The following is a 25174-nucleotide window of genomic DNA, read 5'->3' on the forward strand; positions in this document are numbered from 1 at the left end:
AATCTTATAAAGGTAATTTTAAAAGATCACAAAAACGGGCCTCAGTTGAGGCAGTAGGACTGGGTCCGATGTCCAAGGTCCTCCCCTCAAGGGAGGGGCCATAAACGGACATCGGCCCCGCCTCCAGAAAAATAACGGGCTCTACCTTGTGATAGCCCCGCCCACCCAAGACGCAAGCTCTTCCTATTGGCTTCGTTCTCCCAGTTAACCCCGCCCACCACCGCGCCTTTGGCGTCTTTACTCACGTTCCCCGCCCCCCAGGCCACTTAAGCGCACGCGCAACTTTTCTTTCCGCTTCCCGTCTTCCGCTGCAGTAGGAGCCATTTCGCTACGGGCTGCGCGCGAGTAGCTGTGTGTCTGTGGGGCCTCTCTGAAAGAACCGAGCCGCGCGCGTCTTTCGGAAGAGCAGCACTTGGGGACACGGGGAGAAAGACGGTAAGAAAGGGGAATCACTCCCGCCTCTCGTCGTGGTGAGAATGAGTGGGCGGAGACTGTTGTTGTTTTTCTTGCTCCTCTGCAGTTACCGCTTTGTCGCTAAGCGCGGGTGAGGGGTGGGGGCTGGGGTAGCCTTCGCAGAGTCCCGGATGTTACTGTGCATGCGCGTTCTCGTGCCTATGCGCATGCGCCGGTAAGGTACTTCTCCCCCAGTTCAGTGACTTTTTTTTACTACCTCAAGTTTGGTGAGAGGAGTAAATGTGTGTTTGGGAGTCAGGTATCTCTGCTGTCTACTTTTTCTTTCAGATAAAAAGTCCAATGGTTTGTTTCCAATGAACTCTTAGTCTCTGTAGCATACGCACAGTAACCAATTCCTGTAGCTGTGGTTGCTGTCATTTTCCCACACCTCTCTCAGGCCTGGTCGAGGAGTACTCTGGTTTGGTTTGGTTTGAATACATAAATAGGACTCTTGAGCTACTTAAACAGCAAAGTCAGCAGTAGAGTTAGTTTTGCAATGGGCCAGCTCTTTATTTTGTGGCAATATTAGGGCTGGTCCCCACTAGATTTGTAGCTAACCAAATGAAAATGATAGTTGTAAGAGTTTAGCATAAATTTTCCTTTTCAGGAACATAAAAAAGTCATTTCTCAGGATTTTCAGATACCCATGTTTCGGGGCCAGGTTTTTGGCATATTTTATCTTTTACAGTGGAGTCCTCTGTAAAAACCTTATTTTTTGCCGAGAAAAACCTCTTATACAATTGGTAAATTCACAAACACGTTAAAAAAAATAATTTTTTGTAAACTGAGTAATAGAGATGCAAAGGGATTTTTTGATGCCATGTAGTTGAGTACCTCTCCTTCCCCCAGGTATTTCAGCCCAAGGTATCTCAGCCAGGTATCCAATGTCTTTTAGTATAGAATTCTCAGGTGACTGCTTCATTTTTATTCATAATATAAAATGATGTACCCTGAGTATCATATCAATAAATGTTTCTGATGACTTCGGTGTGTGAAACGACAAGATTTCTAGTATAACACAGGAGAAAAATTTTAAAAGCTATTCAGAATCTGTAGTTTATATATTTAATGCCCTAAATACAAAATTAACTTACTAAATTTGTACATAGACATGAATGAAAACATAGGGGACACAAAATGTAAGAATCCTAACAATATACATTTCTTAAAATTTACCAAGTCTGTACTTTTGTCTTAAAGTGCATCGTGAATGATAGTGATAGGCATTTGGCTGATGTTTTGAATTTATTCACATTTTTGTCATTTTCTTTCTCAAGGTTTAACAAGACACATCATGGGTGACGTCAAAAATTTCTTATATGCCTGGTGTGGGAAAAGAAAAATGACCCCAACCTATGAAATAAGAGCAGTGGGGAACAAGAACAGACAGAAATTCATGTGTGAGGTACTAAAAGAATATGATTCTGATTTATGAGATCTCTGAGAAATAAGATTTCAATTCAAAGAAGGGAAATCCTATCTTTCTAACTATTTAGAGAAATACAGTTCAGAAGTGGGGTATAGAGGGTAAGAGGGGGTATCTACATGCTGAATTGTCAACTTAGAAATATTTAAAAGACAAGCAAGTCTCATGCCAATATTTATCAGTAGGGTGGAACAAGGGAATTAAGGCTAATGAAAGTGCAACTGGCTGGTAATTTGTTCTATAATCTACTTCCATTAGTTTAAGTACTTCTGATATACTATCTGCAGAAATGTTTGCTTTGTAAAATACAAAGGAAGTTTTCTTTTACTAGATTATTAAAATTTTGGTGTTTGATGTGTTGTTCAGGCACCTTCCTGAGTGGATCTATAGATTGCCAAGCATTGTAGAGACAAAGTTGGCCTATCAACTAGAGAAAGAGAGAGAGAGCGCTATCCTAGAGATTAACTATTGTTAACATTTGCTCATATCTAGATTTAAAAAATTAGTTCTTGAAGTAATTTTTTGTGTATATGTGGTTTTTTTGTTTTGTTTTGTTTTGGGTTTCAGGTGCGAGTGGAAGGTTTTAATTATACTGGTATGGGCAATTCCACCAATAAGAAAGATGCTCAGAGCAATGCTGCCAGAGATTTTGTTAACTATTTGGTTCGAGTGAATGAAGTAAAGAGTGAAGAAGTCCCAGCTATTGGAGTAAGTATAAAATTGCCATTTCCCAATTACATGGCAGAAACTCTAAGACAGTCCTCGAACTTTTTACATAGGGGGCCAGTTCACTGTCCCTCAGACTGTTGGAGGGCCGGACTATAGTAAAAACAAAAGCTCTTATTAACCTGGTGGGCCGCATCAACGTCCTCAGCAGGCCACAGTTTGAGAACCTCTGCTCTAGGATATTAATTTTGTCTACTTTTGAGGATTTAAAATTTTCCTTCAGATGCTTTAGCATCACTACAAACAGCAGCAAAGGCTTGAATTAGGTCTCAAAAATTTGAGTTTGGTTCCATTTCGGTTTTTATCTGCTTTGTAATCTTGGGGAAATTCCTGAATTCCTCTCTCTCATATATTACATGTTATCAAAATAATATTTATTAAGAGCTTCAAAATGAAAAAATAAGTTAGTAAAATATATTTTTATTGTAACATTAATAATCTGTTTTAGCTTTGGGGGGGGTTTCTATATATCTGTTATACTTAATGTGGTTGGAAATAAGCATTTGTTCCATTTTCTTAAGCTGTTTCTTTTTTGCTGATACTTTCTTAACTATAACTTCTCTCCATCTTTTGTTGATATAATTATGTCATCATCCTCCTCCCAAACAAAACCTACTTCTTTCTTTCTCTCACCCAGAATAGAAATTTTGACAGCACTTTTTTATTCTTCACTTTCCCCTCCCCTCCCACTTCCAAAATAGATTCTATCCAATATTTCCTATATCCTTCCTTTACTATAACATCCTCTAATTCTGGCCTTTAGCTCCCCTTGCTTGGACTAGTTATTGTAATAACCTCTTAATTGTTCTTTCTAGTCCTTTCCTCATGTTACTAATCCATTAATCTTTCTCTGTACCATTCTGAACTTGAATACAAGATAGTGATTAAAAGACATTTTATATTTTGAACTATTAGCAAGTAGATTTGGCCCTATCAGTGACATCAAAGTAATACTTTATAAAGAAGTTGTTTTATAATACAATAGATTATCTCAACTGATTTCCCCCACCCCCAGACCCCTTTATTTTGTAGCAGTTGCTAACCAAGTTGAGGAAAGCAGGAGTATCCAGAATGTTAGTCTTCAAGATACAGTACATATTTAACATTGTTAACAGCAAATATAATGAGGAAAACTTAATTTGTCATAAAAATTAACCACAAGAATCCTCTAAGCCAGGATTTAAAAGGATTGGCTATTCCTTTTGAAATTAAAGACACTTAAGTTCATAGCTTTCTCTTCTGCAGATAGCACCCCCTGTTACTGATACAACTGATTCAGCAGAGGGTGGTGGTGGAAATTTACCAACTACTTTGGGAGGACCTCTTCCTCCTCATCTGGCTCTCCAAGCAGGTAAGGGTCATAAATTTGTGTGTCTGTATATATCTTCCCTTATTGAAAATACTCCTTTCTCAGTATAGTTCTGTTATTTAGAAAGATAATAGATAGGCTACAGTTGTGTTTTAAGATAGTGAATTAAGGATTTTCTGTAAGATGTCTAGCATGATATTTAGTACTTAGTAATTTAATAATAGATCACTGAATGAGTGGAAAGGACCTTAAAGATTCTTTAGTCCAGCCCAAACTCTCATTACAATATTTTTCACCAAATGGACATCTATTCTTCCATTTAGAAAGTTCCCACTAAATTGGAATTCCATTAGTTCCAAAACAAAGTAACTTTTGAAGAACTCTTAATGTTGATCTAATTAATTCCTGTGGATTTAATTACCATCTCTTTGTCTTCAAATCTACCTAAGTTGCCCCAACCTTTCTGCTTGCTTCCAATCCCAGATCTCCAAGGTATCTTGAATTGGATGTTTAGTAGACATCTTAAATTTAATCTGTCCAAAACAGAATTTAATTATCTTTTCCACCTTAGACCTACCTACCTCCTACCTTCCATTAACTATATAGGACAACTCTATCCTCCTAGTCCGTTCCTCAGGCTTGTATTCTGAGTGTCATCCTTGATTTTTCTTTTTTTCACCCCCATATTCAGTCTCTTGCAAAGATCTGCTATCTTTCCCCAACAAATGGGATGTGGAAATTTACCTCTTTGAAATAATCTCAAGTTGTTTGTTATTTACTTGTTTGCAGGTTATCCTCAAAGTCTTATTGGAGTTAAACTTTGGGGATACCCCAAATGTTCCTGAGACCATTTCTTCCCCACTTACATTACACTCACTTTTGAATTGATGCTTTTCTTTTTCCTTTGTTATACCCGCTACTCTGGTGTCTGGCAAGGTGATTTTCACATATAGATGATTTTCTTTCTTCTAGAAGGTCTCTTAATTAGATCCATCTAGATATTCTAGGAAAATGTGTATCTTCTGACCTTTGTCAGGTGCTTTTCATTGTTGGCAGAGATCTTGTCATTTTTTATCAGTTCATGGAACAAAAGTCCAAATTCCATTTCCAGGTACAGTCTTTATCAGCTCCTCACTACTTTAGATCTGCTTCATCTTGATAAAGCAATCCTGCTTTAATTAGATGCAGTGATTAAAGCATTCCTTAAGTCTTCCAACTTTTGTTTTTCCCCTTCAGTGATTTTTCTAGCTGCTTTATAGTCTGATTCATCCCTCTGATTTCCTACAATTAGGTAAATATAAGTGTGCCAGTTTTGTTTTAAGTGTGCCAGTTCTAAAGAGGCTTTCTAGCTTATTTTTTATAACATGCTCCAGGAAGATAGCATTTTTTTGCTTTTGTTGCACATTGACATAACTTCTTAAATATATCCCTTTAGTCAAGTCCCTTGCTGCTGTTTTTTTCTTCAGGTAAAGCACAAAATGCCATTTGTTTTGAAAGTACCTGTGTGTCTACACTTTTAATTCCCAAGAGCTACTCAGAAAATTCTTCTTTACTATCTATGGAAGAATCTGTTGCAAGTTCCAAAAGTTCAGTGATCTCTACTTTGCCTTTTCTTTACTTTTCCCACCCTCCAAATACATGACACAACTTTAGTGAGATTCTTTTACTTTTTAATTTTCTCTTTCAAACATTTAATTGCATTTTTCCCCTGTTTATGCCACCCATTTTTATATTATCTGAAAAGTAATCTATTTCTTTCTTTACAGATGGTACCCCAGGTTCTGGACTTGGAGGCTCTGGTTATGGTCCTGGTACTGGTCCAGGTGGCACATGGGATCGTGGAGCCAACTTAAAGGATTACTACTCCAGAAAGGAGGAACAAGAAGCACAAGCGGTAGGCCTGCTTCTCTGGTTTTTATTTAAATTATTTATTTTAGAGGTCTTAGCTAAAAATTAATGATATTCACAGATTAAATAGGTAATTCTTTTAAATGGCAGTTTGAGAAATCACTTGATGTACTAACTGCATTCAGACAGAATTAAGCACAAAAGATCTGATTTCATTAGTATTCTTCATACAATTGTAGATTCCAACTAGACTATAACTTGGTTGAAAAGTATGGAAGTATATTAGAAACCTGGAATTAGTCAAGAAAAATTAGTAAAAGTATTTAATCTGGTAATAAACTCTAATAGTCTAACTCTAATCTAAAAATTACCTTTTAAAGACCTACTATTCTGCTAATTTAAGTATCTTTGAAGGTAGAATTGTCTAACTGCTAAACTAAAATGTTGAAAAGTTTTGGTCTTATTTTTTAAAAACTTTTTCTAGGTATGTTATTTTATGACATTAACAGTATATTAGAACCAGATTAAAACTTGTATACCATCAAAAGTGTTATAAACTTTCAGTTTGACAATAGTAAACTATTCAGAGTGTTGAATATAAACTTGGACAACATAGGTAACAACTGGAGCCATTTATAATTGCAATAATCGTCTTACTCCTTAGACTCTGGAATCAGAAGAAGTAGATTTAAATGCTGGTCTTCATGGAAACTGGACCTTGGAAAATGCTAAGGCTCGGCTGAATCAATTTTTCCAAAAAGAGAAGGTCCAGGGAGAATATAAATACACCCAAGTGGGTCCTGATCACAACAGGTTTGCTTGTTTCGCTCTTTCCCTTTTATAGAAAGTTAGAATTAAGTTTAGGGGATAATATTGTTGAAGTCTATTTTGTGTACATGTTTGGCTGGTTTGGTACCTGGATCAGCAAAGGTGACATTTGAAAAGATATTTTACTTAGTACAAGAATTTCCATTGGTCTTTAATGTTCAAGTTGTCATGTCGGCATTTGGAAAACATGACTTTAGATGTGATAGAAGTCCATTTCTCAGCAGAAATGCTGTCTGTGATGTCAGACCTTAAAGGTGCTGATTTGGGGGATTGGAGACAAAAGTTGGTGGATCTGAATGGTTTGGTCCTGGCTGACTTAAAAAGATAATGCCTGTATTGTTGGTTTCCACTGACCTTCATCACAGCCTGGCCGTTTTAGATGGTCAGCGGTGACCTTTAAAGTGGTATTTCCATTGTTTTTTTTAACTACTTAGGTTTCCCAAACATAGGTTAGATTGCACCTGGATGTGCAACCAAATGGCACTTTAACATTTTCCACTTTCAAAGTGGCCAGTCTTCTTAAGATTGAGAGCCTTGTTTGAAAGGTGATTAAGGAAAGCCTTGTTTTTGCATGTGTGTTTAATTGGCATATGTAGGGGCTTATGGTTTTGTCTATGTTAGTTGCTGGGCTGTTTTCATGAGGATTTTAGAGGTAGCTCCCTCAGTAGTCTTGATAATGACATTGAATACTTTTCAAAAATCTATTGCTGATTATCAGAATTGTAACAATAAAAGCTAGATTTGGTGAAGCCTTGTGGTTAAGGTTATGTTAAAGTCATCTATGCTCTAGGCCTCCTGTGTGTGGCAGTATTGTTATAATGGTGAATGTAAGGGGGAGGTGGTTGTGGTGGTGACAGTATGTTTCTCAGCCTGCTTGCTGTTCTTCCAGAGAGCATTCCAGGGTGTATTAATTATTACTCCCAGGAAGGCTCGTATGGATTAGACTCTTATGGGGAGCAGCATATTGTGGAAAGTGGGGAGGTTGTGATGAAAATACACTCTGGCATATCCAGTAATATCTGGCTGTCTTTCAAAATTTTCAAAATTTGTACATTGTAAGATTTTCCTTGAAAAAGGCAAGGGAAATTAAATTTATAGGGTATGACTCCCTGAGATGCATATTGCAAGCCCAAAAGAAAAATTGAAATAAATTTCTGAATAAAAAGTATCTAAATGCTATGTTGAAAGCATGGCTCCCCCCAACTGTTTTGTTTAATCCTAAGAAATTTCAAAACTTTTTTTCTGGTATCAGAAGATTAAAATAATGATGGACTAAGAAGGTATGTAAAAAGGAAAGACGTGAATCTTCATTCTTAATGATTTGGTTCTCTTCCCTGGAAGAGAAAGAATATTTAGTTTTTGCATCAGAATTGAATGAGCTTAACGCTTGATGGCTTTAATAAGGTTCACAAGTGTGACTGAAGCTCATTATTGTAAATATGGTTTCATTATATTTTATAAGTAACTTCTGATACAAAGAATGTGAATTTAAGAGGCAGCAAATGGGAAACAAACAATTTGGGGGATCCACTAACAATCATGGGCATGACTCTTTATGTCCTATACCAAAAGCATAGCAGACAGCAACACCAGAGGTCTGTGTTAATCACACATGTGCTGCTGCTTAGGCCGTACTAAGCAATCACATGGGAGACTATTGTAAACTGATTTCTGGTGTCGCTGTTCCCCCTAGGTGGAGGAGAATGAGATTGAGTGCTGACTATAAGCCTGGCTGAGAAACATACTGGCATCGGTGTCATTAATGAAAGGGTGGATGTTGTGCCCCTGAGAGCCAGTGGCCTTTGACCCATGAAGCCGCTGTGCCTGAAGGTCAGTTCACAAGTGGTACAGGAAGGAGTCTAACATTGGTTTTAAAGCCTCAAGAAACCTGTTTTATTCACAGCACAACGTCAAGGCTAGGTCCCACCTGAGTAGGAAAAGTGCCAGAAAAGTTTTCAGAGGGCAGCTTCTTTAAACCCTGGATTGATGCCCTATAATTCCTTAGCCAAGTTCAGATATAGTTCCTAGAAACTGGTTTTTATTTTTATTCTCCAGGACACTATATTAGTGGAATATCACTGGTGCTTTGTGTGCTATCAAGGGCTACTTCCAACTGCAGGCAGATCCCAGAATCGTGTCTCTCTCTGGAGCCACTGATGTGCAGCCTCTGTGTGGGTGTGTGTGCGCGTGCTCGAGTATGTGTTTTGTCTCTAAACAGGTCACTGCTACAGTCAATAGTAGGCTGTATCACACAGAGGAATCTTGTTGAAAGAACCACAGTCTACATTAGCAGAAGAATTGTCAGCCTGCTTTTATTCCTTAGTCCCAGGCCATGTGGAAAGCTCTTTTTGCGCTGAAGCCATGCTGGCTGTTCACTCTTTTCTTTGGGATTGGAGTTAAATAAACAACCAAAACCCAGATTATTTCTTTTCAAGAACAATTGGTTCTTCATATAGACTACAGTTGTCTCGTACTGTGTTGTATTATTTGAGGCTAATGCACATAATTTGTTCTAGGGTTGAACAGGAGTAAATTTGTTTACAGTGGGGTTTTGCCAAGATTTGCCTAAGCAGTTGGAAAGCCTGGCTGTTTGGGGAACCCTGGGTTCAGTCTTTCTTAGCAGTGGAATCACTAACCATGTTTGTGTATGTGTTGTTACAGGAGCTTTATTGCAGAAATGACCATTTATGTCAAGCAACTGGGCAGAAGTAAGTGCTTCTATTCCTCTGCTTTTTTAGGCTGGTATTAACAGTTCATAATAACTGGCATTCCTGTATTGCTTTAAGGTTTACAAACTACTTGACATAGATTCTGTCAAGTTGGAAACTTATTAGTTGAAAAAATCCTATGAGGTAAGTATTACAGCTGTTAACTATCCTTACTTTATAGATGAGGAAATTGAGACTCTGGAGAAGTTTAGAGACTTTCCTGTGGTCACAAAACTAGTCTGTTAGGAAGGGTTCAGACTCAGATCTGCTGACTTTTAAGTCAGCACTCAAGAGTGTTTATTATGCTGCCTCTTTAAGATACTTTATTGACCTTTGTTGCCATCAATCAATTACTTCACTATAGTATGTACTATAGTAGTGTATTTATTACAGAAATTTAGAGATAGAGTAGAGCCTCATTGTATGTTGAAATAATTATGAGTATATCATTTATGTAGTATATCAGTGGAGTGAAAGAGTGACAGTGTTACAGATTTTCATATCTGCTAATCTTTCACCTTCAAAGGAAAAATCTGAGTTTCCTTACTGTGTATCCTCTTTAAACAGTCACTGTTTTAATTGATTATTTAGGCATATTGAATCGTTGAACCCAGAAGAGAATCAAAGAGATTACTATATGTGGTGCAGAATATTCTCTAATAGCAAAGGAAAAGAGGCAAAATTTTTGAGAGCAATGACCTTAGATGAAATAATTCAGTGTTACTTATGACATTGAAGAGAGTTTTTGTAATTTTCTCTTTATGGGCTGACTAAAAAAAGGGGGGGGGGAGATCACATGAGAGGACCCTTGGTCAGCAAGGACTTAAATGTAAGTAGCTACTGGTAGACTACAGTTTGCTTAGGCTGAATGAAGAGAGGATTGCCAGTAATTTTGACAAATATCAAGAATGATAAGGTAAACTGCTTTTAAAGAAATAAGGTATCAGATTTTACTAAATGGACAAGACTAAATTTGTGAAACCACCTGGGCGAAAATAAAAGCTCTTTTTTCCTCTGCTTTTAGAGATTATAGGTATACTGATACTCAGATATGACTAGACCATTCTTGAGCTCATTACTGGGATTTGGTAATCAAAATAATAATTTCTGTATCTTCCTAATTTTGTCCATGTTAACACTTATGTCAAAATTCATTGTCTACTTTAGTGATTGTTAGTGTTAATGTAGTAACTCTTTTTTTTTTTTCTGAGACAATTAGGGTTAAGTGACTTGCCCAGGGTCTCACAGCTATTGTGTTATGCCAGATTTGAACTCGGGTCTTCCTGACTTCAGGGCTAGTACTCTATCCACTGTGCCATCTAGCTGCCCTGTGTAGTAACTTTTAAAAAAAATTGACACTAAGACATTTTTTCCCTTTGATTCTTTTAGTTGACCTGTTTCTTGGTGTTGGTATCTTTCCCTCTTTAGACTTTTTTTTTTAATTACAGAATTTTTGTACTCATTTGTCAAGTTAAATAAACTTTCCATGCCAATTAATTCCTCTTTCATATAAAAGCTAATGATGATCTACCCCAAATAGATTTTTATTTCAATTTGAGAGAACAGAAAAGATACTCATTTAGATGACATTAAGTTTTATAGAGTTTGTTGAAACTTTGTGGGTAATCTCAGTTCACATGTAGTTAAATAAATTGTTTCCATGTTCATAATTAACCCACATATAGTACAAGAAAAAGTAGAATAAAACCACACAAACCTAGCTTTTAGGCTCAAGGCTCTGGCTCTGCCACTAACCAGCTACAACCTTGGATGATGGGTGTTTAATCTTCCTAGGCATTCCTTCATCTATGGAATCAGAGAGTTGAGCTGAATTATCTCTTAAGTCTATTTCATTTCTTAAAATTCAGAATAAAGGATTAACGATGATGGTGGACAAGAAATGACTGAGTTAGCAGTCTGGGGAGAGTAAAGGTAAGCAAGGTGCCAAGATCAGTTATGAGTGGACCCTCTCTCTATCACAAGTGCTTGTTCTGGGCCAACTTTGAGATGATTGTAATGTTTCTAGTTGTCCCTACTAATTGATGCTGGGGTGACATAATTTAAGCTTCAGAGGAAAGCCATAAAAGTTTAAAAAAAAATAATAAGCATTTAGATCTTTGAAACAAACACCAAATCATTTAGGGTTGCTTGAGAAAAATTGCTAATGTGATTATTGTATTTATGCTGAATATGCAGACAGCTCTCAAGGAATGCCTTTATCACATTTACTAGTTTTGTGACCATGGGCAAGTCATTTAACTTTTTTGGCCTCAGGTTTTATTTGTAATCTAGATATACTTGTGTTCACTGCCCCTTATTTTGAAGAAATTCTCTTGTAAAATCTTAAAGCATTACATGAATAAGAGTTGTAAATGAAAATGAATGCTGGATTGGGAGTCAAGTGGTCCATGTTCTAATTCTAATAGTATGACTGTGTAAGTCTTTTAATCTCTCAAACTTTTTTCTCATCTCTTTCTCATCTGAGAGAGTTTGACTATGTGAACTTCTGAGGCTCCTATCAAAATTATGATTTTTTTAACTCGAACTTCTATTTAAATTAGTTAAACAGAAGAATTCTTGATAGAATAGAATATTGAAATGGCTTTTGGAAAATATGTAATCTTTTCTGCCTTGAAAAAAAAAAATGCAGCAGTGTCCCTGTACTTGATTTGATACCTGTCATCTTTAGCAGAGTTAATTGAAGTGATCTGGCCATTAAATAGGGTTATGTTTATGTTCTTATTTTTTTAATGCCATATGTTTTCATAGTAATGATTTGAACTAGAGAATCAGGTTGCTTATTTAAATTATGTTTTATATCTAAGATGGTACTATATTGTGAAGTTAACTGACAAGTTTTGGTTAACTAATTAGCCAGGAAAATTCCTTCCTGTGCTATGTGCCTTGTAATACTGTCTAAATGGTGCTTCTGAACATAGTAAATACTAGTTACTCGGCAAGAAGCCTGTTGACTCAACAGTGTCTTTGTAGATATTAAAGCATACTGTTGTGTTACAGGGATTTTTGCACGTGAACATGGTTCAAATAAAAAGCTGGCAGCCCAATCTTGTGCACTGTCCCTCGTTAGGCAGCTCTACCATCTTGGGGTAGTTGAAGCTTATTCTGGACTAACAAAGAAGAAGGAAGGAGAGACGGTGAGTAATGCAGAGGAAAAAGAATGAGGGTTTTCTACTTAAGAATGTAATGTAGTAAAAAGTTGGTTTTATAATCAGAATCTGAGTTCAAATCCAGCTGCTGTTGTTGCTTATTTGTGATCTTAAGTCACTTAATATCTGTGGGTCTTAGTTTCCTCATCATTAAAATGAAAGGGTTGTAATTAGAAGATCCTAAACACCCTTCCAGCTCCACATATGTAATCTTTGAGGTATCAGATTTTCCCTCCTTTTGTTCTTCCTAGGAATTGATAAGGAACCAACTTTGATTAAAAAAAGAATATTGTGCGAATTGTGTTGTTCTAAGGAATAAAATTGGCCCTACCAGTTGCTACAGGAATATTAATAAATACTTCTTACATATAAGGGATGGCACTGAGCATAAATAATTGTTGAATAAATTATATTAGTGAAGTAATTTATAAATAGATCATTCAGTGTAGTCTGTGAGCTTTGGAGTTCATGGTCATTGTAATGCATTTTCACAGGTCGAACCTTACACAGTTAATCTATCTCAGGACTTAGAACATCAGCTGCAAAATGTTGTTCAGGAGTTGTGCCTAGAAATCCAGCCCCCAGTAAGTATGAGTACTTTGTGCTTTACTCTAGTCAGGTGAACATATATGTATGACATATGACTTCTTGTTTTTCTAAACCCATAGCCTGAAGATCCTAATTTTCCAGTTATACTCAATATTGGCAAACTAGCCACTTTTGAACCATCACAGCGACAAAATCAAGTTGGGGTTGTTCCCTGGTCACCGCCTCAGTCTAACTGGAATCCGTGGACTAGTAGCAACATCGATGAAGGCCCTTTGGCTTATGTGAGTACAGTATGATATTAGAAAATAAACTATTGAAAACCATGTGTTCATTCAAACTTAAATATAATTTTTTTTTTTGTAAAACTCTCTAGTGAAGTTATTTTATCAGTTGTGACCAGTACCTTCATTGTATTATCCAGGCCACTCCTGAACAAATAAGCATGGACCTGAAGAACGAACTAATGTACCAGCTGGAACAGGATCATGATTTACAGGCAGTAAGTCTGCAAGTATATTTAGAAAATAATGATCGGGGCTTTAGAATTTCCTTAAACATAGAGTGTGTTTTCTTCTTTATTATAAAGCATCTTGGGAAGTTACTGGATTCTAACTCTGAAATTCTTCCCTTTTGGGAGGAACTTTAACTGGATTAGAAGATAAGGTCTTCAGCACTGCAGGAGATTTTTATTAGTGAAATGGCATGATCTGTCGTCCAGTGGATTAAGTGCTCTTACTTATTTTGGGTGCCAGTCATTAAAAGAATATGGGAGTTATAGCAGTGTTGGTTTAAAAACAAAGGTAAAAGATTATTCAGACCTTCCTCTTTTCCCCTTTAGATCCTTCAGGAGAGAGAGATGCTGCCTGTTAAGAAGTTTGAGAATGAAATCTTGAGGGCAATCCATCAAAATTCAGTTGTCATTATTCGTGGTGCCACTGGATGTGGTAAAACTACACAGGTTCCTCAGTATATTTTGGATGAATGTATTCAAAACAACCGAGCAGCTGAATGTAATATAGTAGTGACTCAGGTAAGTTAAGCCAAGTGGCATGTCTTGAGTATTAAAATCTAATTTAAGTTTTAGGATACAGTGTCTCATGTTTACTCATCTTTAAATGAATGACCATCCATGTGAAAAAGTGGACTCATATGAGTCTTGGATTCTGTTTGAATATAAATAATCCTTTTAGGATGAAAAACACACTTTTAGTTTGTTGAAATCAATCCCCAGCTAAGGGAAAGAGAAAAAGAGAATTCCTTTTTTTCCCTTCAATACCAAACATGCCTAAATGCTGACTGAGTTTCTTGTAATGTAGTTCATGTCTTATTGATTGCTTTCACATTAGTATTGCTACTAATCCTTTGGAAGTATATTGTTAGATTTGATTGAATGTCCTATGAATTTTAAAGGTGTCTTCTATTTCAGGACTTTTGAGTTAGTAACTGGGAATTCAGAGATAAATGGCACAAGCCTTGCCCAAAGAATTTATAAATTCCAATGATTAGCAAAAAATTACATAAATAATTGGTGCAAGGGAGATAAAAATAATTCCAAAGCCAAAGAAGAGAAAGCCCCAGGTTATAAAAAATGATAAGAATATCATTACTTTCATCAAGATGAAATAGGAACTGCTTCATCTGGAAAAATCTAAGTTAACTTTTGAGGGGACTCATGACTTTTCCAATTCAAAAAGCATTTATTAGCCACTTAGTATATAAAAAAATTAAAACAACAGTCCCTTCCCCAAGTTTACATTATATATGGACAAACAAAAATATGAAATAAAACTTGAGGTGAAAAAATCCAAACTCGGAATCATTCTTTTTGGGTATTTCCAGTGATGAGGCAGTCCTTTTCAGTTTGGACAATTCTGTCCTGATATTCAGTTAGAATTTGTATATTTAATTTATGAGTTTTACTTTTGATCCCTGGAGTAAAAAAATATTTGAGGATTGCACAAAAACACTACCTACCCACCTCTTGTTCCCTAAGTTCTTTACACATTGTTCATGTGATGTGCTATTCAGACACTGCAAATAACTCCAGTGTACCTCTGTCCCTCCTAGTACATAGCAACAAGAAATGATTCCTGATGTCATTTAAAGTAGTGTGAGTACATTGATATTATTTTGGAGAACTAATTTTTGGAAAAGCCATATCATTGTGTTGACTCATTTAATTGAAAGTCTAGTGAGACATGTAGATCTTTAGGGAAAAATTTTGCTTTTGTTCTGTATTTGGCAAACATCAATATGAGCATTTCTATACACAACAAAAAGGATTTGTGTATTAAATCACAAATCTCTATTATATACAACTTTTGAAAAGTCCTTTGTGATGGAGAGAACCATCTGCATCCAGAAAGAGGACTATAGGGATTGAATATGGATCACAACATAGTATTTCCACCTTTTTGTTGTTATTGCTTGCATTTTGTTTTCTTTCTCATTTTTTTCCTTTTTGATTTGATTTTTCATGTGAGCATGATAAATATGGAAATATGTATAGAATAATTGCATGTTTAATATAAATTAGATTACTTGCTGTCTAGGGGAGGAGTTGGGAATGGAAGGAAAAAAATTTGGAACATAAGGTTTTGTAACGAGTTGAAAGCTATCTTTGCATATGTTTTGAAAATAAAAGGCTATTATTAAAAAAAAATTGTCTTAATGTTAGCCATCCCCTCTAAATTTGTTCTTTTGTGAGCATATTTTTAGATATTTCATTGGTGTTTGTTTTTCCAGTTTTTTAGCATTAGCACAGTTATGGATAAATTACATAGGAGAGAATAGCTCTCATCTTGTCTCCAGACAAGTTCTTACTTAGTAAAGCAGGATTAACCAGTATTAGGAAAAGTCCCATCAAACTATCTTTCTATAGTATGAACCATAACTTTGTTTTGAGAAAGCCACGTATTCTGGCTATCCTTTTAAAATTTGTTGGGTCACACTGGGACACTCAAAAATTCCATAAACTTGAATTCTCAATTTCTGCATTTCATATTTGTTTCTCATCTTTAAATTTAGTGGTAAAATATCATAGCATTTCAAGGATTACTTGTTTGACATATGCAGTGGGTTTTCCCATGCAAAAGATTCCTTTACAACATAAAGCATGGTGCTTTGATTAATTAATGCTAGATAATTTTTATATTAAAAAAAATGTTTGCATCATAAGGTTTTTTCCCCTTGTCCTAGATCTCCTTTTTAAAAAAAAAATGTTTTGTGCAACAAATTTTAATAATTCTGAAATACATAGCAGTTGAAACAAAATGATTGAATGAGTTAATTTTCATTTTACTTTTTCTCTTCAGCCAAGGAGAATCAGTGCAGTTTCTGTGGCAGAACGTGTTTCTTATGAGAGAGGAGAAGAACCTGGGAAAAGCTGTGGCTACAGTGTACGATTTGAGTCCGTGCTTCCCCGGCCTCATGCCAGTATTATGTTCTGTACTGTAGGTTCGTACTGGCTTTTTGGAGTTTTTGACTTTGTCTTGTCATTATCTTACAGTTAAATTGTAGTTTGACCCTAAGAGAAATAGATAAGTGTCATAGAATGGTAAACTGGAGGTGAAAGGGGCCTTAGTTCTAGTCCATTCTCCTTAGTTTATTGAGACTGGACCTCAGTCTGCACATTCAGTTGCCTTTCATAAATCTTTGTCTTGTTCTTCTGATTGGCTTGGATCTGTCAACCTCTCTTTGGGCACTCTGATGGTGTTCTCCTTCATTCCTTCCCTCAGGGGTGACTACATGAGTACCAGATTTGGTGTGATTCCCCCAACTGGTCATTTCCTAGCCCAAGTGATTCATAATCTCAGTCTTCCTTTGTAGCAGGAATTATAGGCATGTGCTACTTATCACATATTCCTTTACTTTACAGATGGGAGGTTTAGAGGTGTCTAAAATCACATAAAGGAGGGAATAAATGTGACAAGATTGAAGGCTTCTTGATTCTATAAAGTCTTACACTAACGTGTCAAAAGATGTTGAAAATAGTAGTGTTGGGAACCCTGGTTTGGAATTTCATCTGAGAATAAAAAATGTAACATTCAGCTATCTTGCTATCATTTTGAATTAGCCTACAGACTGGGCTGACTTGAGATAATGAATAACTTGGTCTTTTTGCACATCTTTGTTGGATCACCACTTGTCATGTATATTGGAGGGAGCATCCTTTTTCAACTTATAGGTTGAATAGACTGAGGTTTTTTCCAGTTTTCATTCTGTTAAATGATTTCATTTCTACTAGAATATGCAATAAACCTATTGGACATGCTTAAATTAGAGAAAATAAAAATGAAACTGACTTTATTTGGACTTTCCAATACAAGCTTTCATTTCATTTTTGCTACCATTTTCCAACCACTTGAATATCTTTGGATTTTTGTCTTTTTCTGTTCATAATACTGGTTTATATATAAGATTTGGAATTGTCATTGTACATCTAATTTTTCTTTCTTTCTTTTTTTTTTTTTTTTTTTGAGGCTGGGTTTAAGTGACTTGCCCAGGGTCACACAGCTAGGAAGTGTTAAGTGTCTGAGACCAGATTTGAACTCTGGTCCTTCTTAAATTCCATTAATATTATCTAATAATAGTTAGCGTATTTATAGTACTTTTATGTTTGCAGAGCACCGCACATGTTTGCTTGTTTGATCCTCAAAACAGCCATATAAGCTAAATGATATCAAGGAAACTGAGATGCTCAGGTTAATTGACTTGCTTAGGGTCATTCAGCTAGGCTGTCTTGGAGTTAGGGATTGAACATGTGATTGAACTAACATTGGTATACTTTTAAACATCAATCAATGACAACTCAGTTTATTCTGAAATTTTTTCCTCCCAAGGTGTACTACTGAGGAAATTAGAAGCAGGCATCCGTGGAATCAGTCATGTAATTGTAGATGAAATCCATGAAAGAGACATTAATGTAAGTAATTTTGAGGTTTTTCCCTTATCCTCAACTTTTATCAAAGAAAACATATAGCTTTATATATAGCTATATGTTTATATATATATAAACATATATATATATATATGTTTTATATATAGCTATGGTAGAAATTTCCTTATTTTCTAAAGGTGCATATTATCTCATCTTTAAAAATTTGTCCTTAATGTGAGGTTGTCTGACCTGTTGAACAAGATCTCGTATTTTAGATTTTGACATTTCATAAAGGAGTGGTGTATATTTTTTTCCAACAGGTTATTAACCATGGATTTTGATAGTTGATACTATTTTATTGCTGGTTATTTTAAAATTTCTTTTAGACTTAGAAAAGCAATTTTTCATTATAAGTTTTAGTCATTTTCTACATTGATGTAAATTATGAAGTGTAATTGAAGTAATAATAAGCTCATTTAAAAAAAAAAACCTTTTGATGATTATTGTCTCTTTCAAAATAGTGTCCTTTGGAAACTATATAGTTGTTCTAACCAGATGGTGTTAGACTTTCCAGACAAAGGTCTAAATATATTCTATGTTGTTCAATTAAATTTTATTTTCATAGCAAACATTAATATTTTCTCCTACTTTGCTTCCCCACTAAAATTAGGGGGAGATGAAATATCTTTGTAACAAATATTTCAAGTAAAACAAATTCCCAAATTGAAATGTCTTAAGATGTCTCATTCTCTATATTGAATTCATCTCTTCTAAATAGTTCAGTAACAACTCACCTTCTTTTGAATTATAATTCATTGGTGACAGATCTTTATTTCTTGAAAATGGGTTTGATTTTGAGTAATTCTCAAGTGTCATAGTTATGTCATCATCAAGTAGATTATTATCATACACAGAAGATCCGTGATTTTATCATGTATAGAAACTCTTTACATATTGCAATTCATCCATGCATTAGAATAAAAATCCTGGTAATTTCTTTGAGGCACAGAGAGGTTGAATAGCTGCTCACCCAGCTATTTTATATCATAAAAGGGATCTTTGATAATCCCATTGCACATAAACTGTGCCATTCTACTTATGATAAATATCATATTTGGCAAAAAATTTCACAGAATTTGTGACCAAAAGAATTTTTTTAGTTTAAGAATAAGGCACAAGATCTCAGCTTTTTGCATAAGCCTGATTTCACAGAAAAATCAATATTGTGTTTTGTCTATTTTCCTTGGAGTTTTAAAACATTTCATCTAAGCTATGTTTGTCCACATGTTTTATCATGAATTTTCTTCATAGTCATTATTTCAGAATTACTGTTATTTTGCCTGTTTACTTGATTCAGGAATTCTTAACCTTTCTCAGAATGTTTTTTTTTTTTTTTTTTTTTTTTCTCAGAATGTTTTTTAAAGACAGACATTTTGAAAGAATTCTTAAAAGTGAAGGGCTGGCCTTTTTTTATCTTCATAAACTTATTTGGTGTGTCCTGACTTACATATTTGTTTGATTTGAATCACATTTTGGTATTCTTCCAAATAAAGTTATTGAATCATTTTTCTGGAGATATGAAATATATTCATCATAACATCCAATTTATCATACCACATTGTTACAGAATCTGCCAGCCTTGAAAATACTGTTGACTGGAGGTGAAGTATGTTGCTCTGTTATAAGTCACTTGTAGGACATGAAAACATTTTCATTGATTTTACATCTTTATATAACTTTTTCAAGAAATAATATAAATGACCAGGGACAGAAATACTAAGACTTTAATGAGGAGTAGGTTTAACTAAATAGTTTTGGTATTAAAAATAGTGATATGTTCTTTTTCTGCCTTCTTGCTCTCCAATTTCTACAGACTGACTTTCTTTTGGTGGTGTTAAGGGATGTAGTACAGGCTTATCCAGAAGTGCGCATTGTCCTCATGTCTGCCACCATTGACACCAGCATGTTCTGTGAATATTTCTTCAATTGTCCTATCATCGAAGTTTTTGGAAGAACTTACCCAGTTCAAGGTTAGCTATTAAACTGAAATTCAATACCTGGTCTTCTTTTTTTTCTTTTGTAAATTGTTGTTTAAAACTTCTTCATCATATAGTGATACTGATACATTTTTCTCAGTCTTAATATGACTCTGTTTTCTTGACAAAGATCCAGGAGTGGTTTGCTGATTCCTTCAATTGATTTTACAGATGAGGAATTGAGGTATAGACAAGGTTGACTTGACTTGTCTAGGATCATACAGCCACTAAGTGTCTGAGACCAGATTTGAACCCCAAAGGGAAAGGAAGATCTTTCCTGACTCCCAGCCTGGCATCCACTCTACCACCTAGTTGCTCTTATGCTAATAAATATTGAAGATAACAGTGTTAGAGGTTAATTGCCTTCGCAGTTACACAGCATTATTTCTGTACAACATATATTTCTTATGGTAGGTAAAGAAGTTGAAGTCACAGTACTGATAGTGGCAGTAGAAATTTAATTTGTAAAATTAGTGAGGACAAGTGTGGTCTAAAATTCTTAAGAACCAATGATTTAAGATTCATGAAATCAGGGCCTTAGTCTTGGCTCTGCTTCATTTATTGCATCACTTTAAGGAAGTTGGACTTTCTTTTTTCCTTAGTCCACAAAAAGATGGGATTAAGTGGCACAATAATGTCTAACATATATAAATAGATGGGCAGGTAGGTGGTGAAGTGGATAGAGCAATGGGCTTGGAATCAGGAAAGCTCTTTTTTAATTCAAATCTGGCCTTAGACTTACTATGTGATCCTGGACGAGTAGCTTAATCCTGTTTGCCTCTTTTTTTTTTTTTTTTTTTTTTCATTTCTCAAATGAACTAGAGAAGGAAATGGCCAAACAACTCCAATATTTCTGCCAAGAAAACCCCAAATGGGTCACAGAGTTATAAACGTCTGAACAACAAAATACATTAAGTGGAGGCAGTAAAAGAATGAAACAAAAAAAAATGAAAAAAAAAAAGTAGTAAAGTCGTTTTAGCTGTAACTTTTTCTAACCATTGCTTGAAAACAGTCATTTATTTTCCAGCTTTTTTAACTGATTGCATCCCCATATAGTCTCATAATGATTGTGGATGTTGCAGAATTATGATTTATTATTAATAGTACATTTTGATTTGCATTTGACATTTATTTTATATTACATTTTTAAATTTTTATTTTATATGCATCTGTACCTGGAGTCATAAAAATTTCTTGGGTGAAAAGGGGTCATGAGTGGAAAAAGTTTAAGAAGCCCTGATTTAGTTCATGCAGTAGTATTGATTTTATACTGTTTTCATTGTAAACATTTCATTGTAAGGATTACAAAAACATTTTTATCTTCCCTTCATAACATTGAGGTATTGTGATGAAATTTTAAACTACAATGGTTTGAAAAATTAGTTAATCTGAGAAACCAAAGATTAACAGTTTTTAAAAAAGAAGAAAAGTATTGGTTAGCATTTAGATATGGGAATTTCAAGCCTATCTTACTGAGAAATTTTAGTTTGTATTTACTATAAACAAAAATCTCTTTAAAAATCTTGCATTTTTTATGTTACCTTCATTTCCCAGTATACACCTTCCTCCTCTCATAGCCATTGAGTAAAAAAGAGAATAATGCTTTTGAGTTGACAAGCTTTTTATTAAGGGCTGCTCTGTGCCAGGCATTGTTCTGTGTGTTGAGAATACAAAGAAAGCTTTTTTCAGAAAGCCTTGTCCATGCTATTAAAGAGTTCACAGTTTATGGAAGACACAGCTCTGTAAAACAGATAATTCTAGTGCTTTCTTTTTTAATTATTTCCTATTTATCCTGTTTTATAAGTTTGTACATATTTGTTTGCTTATTGTCTCCTCTGGTAGGTTGTGTTCCTTGAGGACAAGGAATGTCTCTTGTCTTTTTTTGTATCCCTACTCCTTAACGTGGTGCCTGGCATGCAGCAGGCACTTAAAAATGTTTATTGCTATTGATAAGAATAAATAGGATTTTGAACATAATCAACAGAGGGAAGAGCCCTAGCATTCTACAGAGTATTGTAAAGTCTCATACAAGATGAATTTAGGAAGTTAAGAGGATAGGAGATCTGGGAGAATGCTAAGAATAGAAAATAGTGTCTTTGTGTGAACAATAACATGGAAGCCTGTGCCATAGTATAATTATAACAAATGGTGAAAAAAGAGACACACCAATCAGAAGCCTATTTCAGTAGTATAGGTGTGAGGTGATAGAGTAGAGAAAGGGAGGCTTGTACAAGTTGAGATGTTCTGCTAAGTGTTTTACTTCACACTTTAATTTACAAAGTAAGTCTAGCCCTAATTTTTAGCATTTGGTGATTTTCAAAGTGTAAATGCTCTCCCTGAAAATTTTAATTTAAAACTAGTTTTTGAAGTCTCTTGGAGCTGATACCATCCAGAAGATTCTTATGTATAAGAGATGATAGAACTTGGTAACAACATAGATCAGGAAGAGGGATGAGAGAAAGTGAGGAGCTGAGAATGACATGCCCAGCTGGGTGAGTGAGGAGATTGGTGCTCTCTGCAAAGCTAGGACATTCAGGAAAGGGATAGGGATGGAGGGAAGGAAAGATTGAGTTCAATTTTGGATATGTTGAGTCTATGGGACATCCAGTATAGATATCCAATCAATACGTAGTTAGAGATGCAAGACTGATGCAATAACAGCTGATAAGAATTTCTTTAGTAAATGACTTGGTTTCTCTTGAGTATGTCCCATTGAATGAAAGGCAGAAATGTTAGTTGAAAGGCATTGCTGGTGAGAGTTGGATGTTAACAGACCTTTTTGCTTTATATAACAGGGTGTCCCAAATGTCTTAGTGTTCTAAGCTTTAACAGATTAGAAATGCATTAAGATTTATCCTTGTTTGTTTAAAATGGCCAGTAGGGTCAAATAAAACATGTATGTTGCTTTCCAGCGAGAAGAAAACTGAAAAGTAATCATTAACACTGATATTGAACCAATTTTATTGTACTTAGGGATATAGAAGTAAGATTGTAAAAACATTGAATATGGCAGGTTGCTAACCTATTGATTCAGAACAGCTTCATTTTGAAAAATGATTGGTCATTTTTGTACTATAACTGTTCTTTCAGAGTATTTTCTGGAAGACTGTATTCAGATGACCCAGTTCATTCCTCCACCAAAAGATAAGAAGAAAAAGGACAAAGATGATGATGGTGGAGATGATGATGATGTAAGTGGATTTTGTGATGTTCTTTAGACTTCACACACACACACACACACACACACACACACACACACAATTTTTTTGATAAAATCTTCCCTCTTTAAAAAAAAAAGCCTGTATCAAATAAGCAATTAAAACAATTTTTGTCTGTTAGAATCTGTCTTTCAGAGTTGTTGGTCTTGCTCCTTCTAATCACTTATTTCATCAATTCATGTAAGTCATAGGTTTCTCTGAAACTACCTTTAATATTTTTCTATCATAATTTTTTCAGTCATTTTCCAGTTAATGACACTCCCTTGTTTATAGTTTTGTTATTTACGTTTATATTATTATATTTTATATTATTTATAGCTAATGTAAATGTAAAATTACCCATGCATATATCTGGTAAATAAAAACTATTAAATAAAAAAAAAAAAAGAACTTTCCTTGGTGAAAAGAAAAGCTATGTATAGTTTTAATAACTTGATTTGCAAAGTTCCAACAAGGTTTTCATAAAAGCTGAACCAATTATTTCTATTTATAATGTGTTATAAGTTCTACTTTGTCAAAAGTAATTACATTTTTTTTCAATGAATTATATATTTATTAACCATTTACTACATGTCAATGCTAACTTTTGGGGATTGAAATATTATGTACCCTCAAGTAACAGGGAGTTTAATGGAGAAAGCAACATACAAACAAGATAGGATAAATTGTAGAGAATTTCTAAAAGAACGAAATCACTAACATTAAGAGGTACCAAGAAAGACTTCTTGCAGAAGAAAATTTCATGAATGTGGCACAGCTAGGGAAAATAGGAGTTAGGAGCTGCAGTGTCTTATTCTCAGAGCAGCAAGAAATCAAACATCACTGGTTTGCTGAGGTGGAGGGAGGGATGACATAAAATGTCAGAAAATTGGAGAGTTAGAAAGGGATGAGGGTACAAAAATTTTTTTTTTTAATTTTTAAAAAATGAAAATGAATTTTTAAAAATTATATAGTGTTCTCTTTTTTAAAAAATTAAGTTTTTCAAATTCTCTTTTGCCCCTTCCTCATCCACTGGGAAGGCAAAGAATATATCAGTTATACTTATAAATTGTGCAAGACATAGTCTATATTAGCCAAATTCCAAAAAAGAAAAGTCAAGAAAAATAAATGAGAAAATTATACTTTAGTTTGCATTCAAGAGTTCATCAGTTCTCTGGAGGTTTATTCATCACAAATCCTTTGGAGTTGTCTTGGATTACTATATTGATTAGAATAGCCAAGTCTTTCACAGTTGATTTGCATTACAAAATTAGTATTACTGTGCTCAGTGATCTCTCAGTTCTTCTTACTTAATTTTGTATCAGTTCATATAGATCTTGCCTAAAACCACCTCCAGTGCTTTCTTTATAGCATAATAATAATCAATCACAGTCAAGCCACAACTTGTACAGCCATTCCTCTATTAATGAATGTCCTACAGTTTCCAATTCTTTCCCATCACAAAAAGCTCCTATAAATATTTAGTCCTTTTCCTTAAGTAGGATTTTATAATTAATCTTGGAGCAAGTAGGAAATTTGGATAACTTGCCTCCTGAGTAGATGATGGACTAGAATAGAAAGATACTTGAGGCAGGGAGAGGGAGAGCAAAATCTAAGAGTGGGGTAATAAAAATGTATATATAAATGTATATGTAACATTGGATCTTTGAGATGAATGTGAAGCTACAGGTCATTCCTAAGTTTTGAGCTTGACTAACTTGAAAGGATGGGTAGTTTCTTCAATATTAATAGGGAAATTCGAAAGAGGGAGGCGTTGGAATAAAAAATAATGAATTCTGTTTTGGAAATGATAAATGTAAGATGTCTATAGAACATCCAGTTCAAGTTGTTAAATAGGCAGTTGAAAATGAAAGCCTGGAGGTCATGAAAGTTTAGGATTGGATATATCTGAGAATCATCTCCATAGTGATAATTGAACATGGGAGCTGATGAAATCAACAAGGGAAATTGAATAAAAAAAAAATTAGGACCAGAGTTTTGGGGTTCAAGTGCAACTAATAGCCATGTGTGGTCTGAATCCTAATTTC

At 34.8% G+C, this 25174-nt stretch overlaps 1 protein-coding gene across 2 annotated transcripts in view; it reads left to right on the forward strand.

Moving 5' to 3' along the window:
• Positions 1 to 297: 297 nt before the first annotated feature.
• The window catches only part of DHX9 (DExH-box helicase 9), a 39415-nt gene continuing 14538 nt past the window's right edge, over positions 298 to 25174 (forward strand). The window contains exons 1-16 of one of the 2 annotated variants that reach the window (XM_074308547.1): positions 298 to 435; positions 1731 to 1858; positions 2447 to 2587; positions 3851 to 3956; positions 5681 to 5808; positions 6427 to 6575; positions 9252 to 9298; positions 12317 to 12453; positions 12960 to 13049; positions 13134 to 13295; positions 13436 to 13513; positions 13853 to 14044; positions 16329 to 16470; positions 17856 to 17938; positions 19767 to 19923; positions 23020 to 23120. In XM_074308547.1, coding sequence (XP_074164648.1) covers positions 1748 to 1858; positions 2447 to 2587; positions 3851 to 3956; positions 5681 to 5808; positions 6427 to 6575; positions 9252 to 9298; positions 12317 to 12453; positions 12960 to 13049; positions 13134 to 13295; positions 13436 to 13513; positions 13853 to 14044; positions 16329 to 16470; positions 17856 to 17938; positions 19767 to 19923; positions 23020 to 23120 — 1824 coding nt within the window. In that variant the 5' untranslated portion in view covers positions 298 to 435; positions 1731 to 1747. Of the gene's footprint in view, positions 436 to 1730; positions 1859 to 2446; positions 2588 to 3850; positions 3957 to 5680; positions 5809 to 6426; positions 6576 to 8291; positions 8421 to 9251; positions 9299 to 12316; positions 12454 to 12959; positions 13050 to 13133; positions 13296 to 13435; positions 13514 to 13852; positions 14045 to 16328; positions 16471 to 17855; positions 17939 to 19766; positions 19924 to 23019; positions 23121 to 25174 lie in introns of those variants that run through there. The other variant, XM_074308548.1, reaches the window with a different exon arrangement.

The sequence above is a fragment of the Sminthopsis crassicaudata genome, chromosome 4 (assembly GCF_048593235.1).
Source record: "Sminthopsis crassicaudata isolate SCR6 chromosome 4, ASM4859323v1, whole genome shotgun sequence".
In the NCBI taxonomy this organism is placed as follows: Eukaryota; Metazoa; Chordata; class Mammalia; order Dasyuromorphia; family Dasyuridae; genus Sminthopsis; species Sminthopsis crassicaudata.